General features: G+C 55.0%; 1 protein-coding gene across 1 annotated transcript; it reads right to left on the bottom strand.

Moving 5' to 3' along the window:
- Nucleotides 1-509: 509 nt before the first annotated feature.
- Nucleotides 510-2,687, bottom strand: LOC136536143 (uncharacterized). Its single transcript, XM_066528535.1, has 4 exons — nucleotides 2,247-2,687; nucleotides 1,689-2,167; nucleotides 1,237-1,606; nucleotides 510-515 (listed from the first exon to the last, which is right to left on the bottom strand). Exons 1-4 carry the CDS (start codon nucleotides 2,685-2,687, stop codon nucleotides 510-512), a joined length of 1,296 nt encoding a protein of 431 aa, XP_066384632.1.
- Nucleotides 2,688-3,107: the final 420 nt, after the last annotated feature.

The raw sequence follows: 3,107 nt of genomic DNA, 5'->3' as shown, positions 1-3,107 counted from the left end.
AGGCTCCGTTGGTTGGCTTGTAGCTGATGGCATTTCCAGCTGGCTTGTCGATGGCATACCCTGCACAGGTGCTGTCCCACCTCCGCACAGGTTAATATCGCCAATTATCTTTGACGACAAGTCCAGCTGGGCCGTCCGAAGCTCTTCGGCCTGGTCTGGGTCTATCTCCTTCGGGTACCCAGCCTCCAAGCGTTTGAGATCGATCAAGGGGTAGTGAGCACGAACCATGCTTAGCACATGGGCACCCGTGTACTCACCCGCCTCCTTCACGAAGTCTTGGAACCATCCCCATGCTTGCTTGCATCTTTCGACCAGTCCGAGCTGAGGTGTCCTTAGCTCTTCCTCTGTGAGCGCCGGGTCGATAAGGTCGAGGACGGGCACAATCCCAGTTGCCATTTCTTGGCATCGCTTGCTCCACGTGTCCCGCTCCTCGGAGGCCTTAAGGCATTGTGCTTTCCAGTCGTCGCGCTCCCTGATCACGGCCTCAAGGTGCCTCTTGGCATTGACTTTCAAAACTGAAAACAGTACAAGACATCAAACGTGATGACACGACAAGGCGATGCGGGCAATTTAACGAGAACGGTGGTCTGGAGTGCTTACTTTTCAGGTCGTCCTTCATTCTGTTAGTGTGGTCTTGGAGTTCCGACTGGCGGCGTGCCAATTTCTCGTTGTCCTCCTTCAGGCGACCACATTCTGCAAACGCACGGCTGTTCTCCCCCTGGAGGCGGGTCACTTCAGCTTCTAAACCTGCATTACAGCCATTACTGTCAAGAACAAAACAACACAAGTCCAGCACTTGCTATGATACGGTGAACACTTACCTGTTTTCTCCTGCTCTTTGTTTTTGAGCTGGCCGACCAGGTTTTGGTTCTGTGCTTCTTGGTTTGTCCTCTCCTGGTCGGTGGCTTCAAGTTGGCGCCGTAGGCGTTCCACTTCAGCCGTCAGCTCCTTATTGGTCTTCATGACTACTTCTATCTGGTCGAAGCACCTTTTTCGGTACCTTGCAGTTTTCATCATGTCCTGCATACAGACAAGCTACGTCAGATAGTTCGACTACACAACAGGTTTAAGGACTAAAGCCAAATATACCTGGACTTCAGTCACCAGGCGTTTGGCTGCTCGTTCAACTCTTAAGGTTTCCTCGGCCTCTGGGATCTCCTCGTGCATGACCCATTCATCGTTCCGATAGCGCGACACATATACATGTTGTCGTCTATCTTGGGGACGGCCCAGGACTTCTTCCACTTCATCCTCTTCAGCCTCCAGTTCGGGAGGCGGCGGTGGTCCGGAGTTTGCAGACTCCACGACCACCAGGGCTTTCCCACGAGCCGTCGCGTCGGCACCCTTGTTCTGGGCAACTTCTGGCTGCTGCTCCTCGGCCAGATCCAGCTCCCGTGGCGCTGTGGTATCCGCCTCATCAGGGTTTGTGCTCGGAGCACTTGTATTCTGCTCGGGGACTGGCGTCTGGCCGTCCGCCTGCTGAGGCCCAGGCAGAGTCCCTGCCATGGGCTCCTCCACGGCCGGTTGCTGAGCAGTTTGTCCTGCCGTTTTTGGAGAGGACGTTCTGCACCCAGTTAGCTGGTCGGGACTTTCGGTGGACGCGGATCTAATACATTCAGAGACAAATTCAGAAGACAATAGCATCCACTGCAAAATTCAAAGCTTACATCAAAAATATATATACTTACAGTTTTGACTTGCGGAAGGATGTGGCGAAGGAACGCCTCCTCGACCGCCCCTGCTCTGCTTGCTCGGCAGTTTCTACCGGGACTTGTTCAAACTCCGGTACGGGCGTCGGAGGATGATGCGGCATGTTCTCTTCGTCTGTGCTCTGTGTTGCTGTGGTCGGCGCTGTGACCACTGCTGGCACAGAGGAGCAACCCTGCTCCGACGGCTCCACCTGCCTTCTCTTCTTTCGGGGGACGAGCCGGGAGATGTCCGCATCCTCTGCTTCGTCGTCCGACTGGGAGATGATGGCTTGGCGACGTTTGCTGGCAGCCGGACGCTTGCCGGCGGCTCTGGTCGAGGCGTCCTCTACGGTCTCGAGTATCGCCCAGTGAACGCCGTCGGTCCTGGCGCTGGTCTGGGCGGTTGGCCCAGTAGCTTGCGGCCACTCTACACCAGGGGGAGGCGACACAAACACTCCAGCCCGGTCACGGCCATTATACTGAGACACAAAATGAAGGAAAAGACAGTTATTTTCTTGATACAACATGACTTTACAGTTAAAAGGAGGCGTCATTTACCTTTGGGGGAGGGCGAGCCAGCTTGAAGGCGTGTTCAATGGCGTTCAGTGCAACATAATTGGGATCGGCCAGGTTGAACAGCTCTCCAATCCTGGCCTTGATCTCCATCTTGTCGAGCGGCTCCTTTCTGGTCCTCGTCGGATCAGCGCCTCCTTGGTACTCGAAGCCAGGGTGAATCCTTTTCTGGCAAGGCTGAATTCTTCGGCTGATGAAGTTGCCGACGACACTCGGGCCATCAAGCCTTCCCCACGGGATCATCCCGAGCAGTTCGGCGATCTGCTCCAAGTTCTCGGGCCTCTCCGACCAGCTGCTTTTCTTCTCTGGAATCAAGCCCACATCGCACAGAGTGATGGTGTTCGGCTCTTCACGGATGTAGAACCACTTCTTATACCACTCGTCCAACGAGGTGTTCCAGGGGCAGTGCAGGTATTGAGCCTTCATGCCGTCGCGCAGGTTCAGGTAAACGCCTCCGGCGATCTTTGAGCCACCGCTCCCTTTCTTCCGAAGACAGAATAGGTGGCGAAAGAGGTCGAAATGGGGCTGGAAGCCGCCATAAGCCTCACAGAGATGGATGAAGGTGGAGACAAGAAGAATCGAGTTGGGATGCAGATTGCAAATCCCAATCTCGTAGTACAAACAGAGACCCTGAAGGAAAGGGTGCACTGGAATCCCAAAACCCCTTTTGAAGAAATCTTCAAAGACCACAATCTCACCTGGTTGTGGATCGGGGAAGCTTTCTCCTTCCGGTGCACGCCATCCCGCAAGTGCCTTGTTGTGGAGCACTCCCATGGCGACGAGGTCCTCGATGGTCTGCTCGTTGCTCCGCGACTTCCACCATTCCTTCGCCATGACCCCGCCTTT

Source organism: Miscanthus floridulus, chromosome 2, assembly GCF_019320115.1.
Source record: "Miscanthus floridulus cultivar M001 chromosome 2, ASM1932011v1, whole genome shotgun sequence".
Classification (NCBI taxonomy): domain Eukaryota; kingdom Viridiplantae; phylum Streptophyta; class Magnoliopsida; order Poales; family Poaceae; genus Miscanthus; species Miscanthus floridulus.
The sequence above is the reverse complement of the archived record's forward strand: the minus strand, read 5'-3'. Positions and strand labels throughout refer to the sequence as shown.

Excerpts from the sequence above, each read along its gene's own strand:
- LOC136536143 (XM_066528535.1), bottom strand. The coding sequence starts at position 2,687 with ATGAAGGCTCAATACCTGCACTGCCCCTGGAACACCTCGTTGGACGAG. Across the intron at positions 2,168-2,246 it reads TGGCTCGCCCTCCCCCAAAG|TATAATGGCCGTGACCGGGC; the intron begins GTAAATGACGCC and ends TTTGTGTCTCAG. Across the intron at positions 1,607-1,688 it reads TCCTTCCGCAAGTCAAAACT|ATCCGCGTCCACCGAAAGTC; the intron begins GTAAGTATATAT and ends TGAATGTATTAG.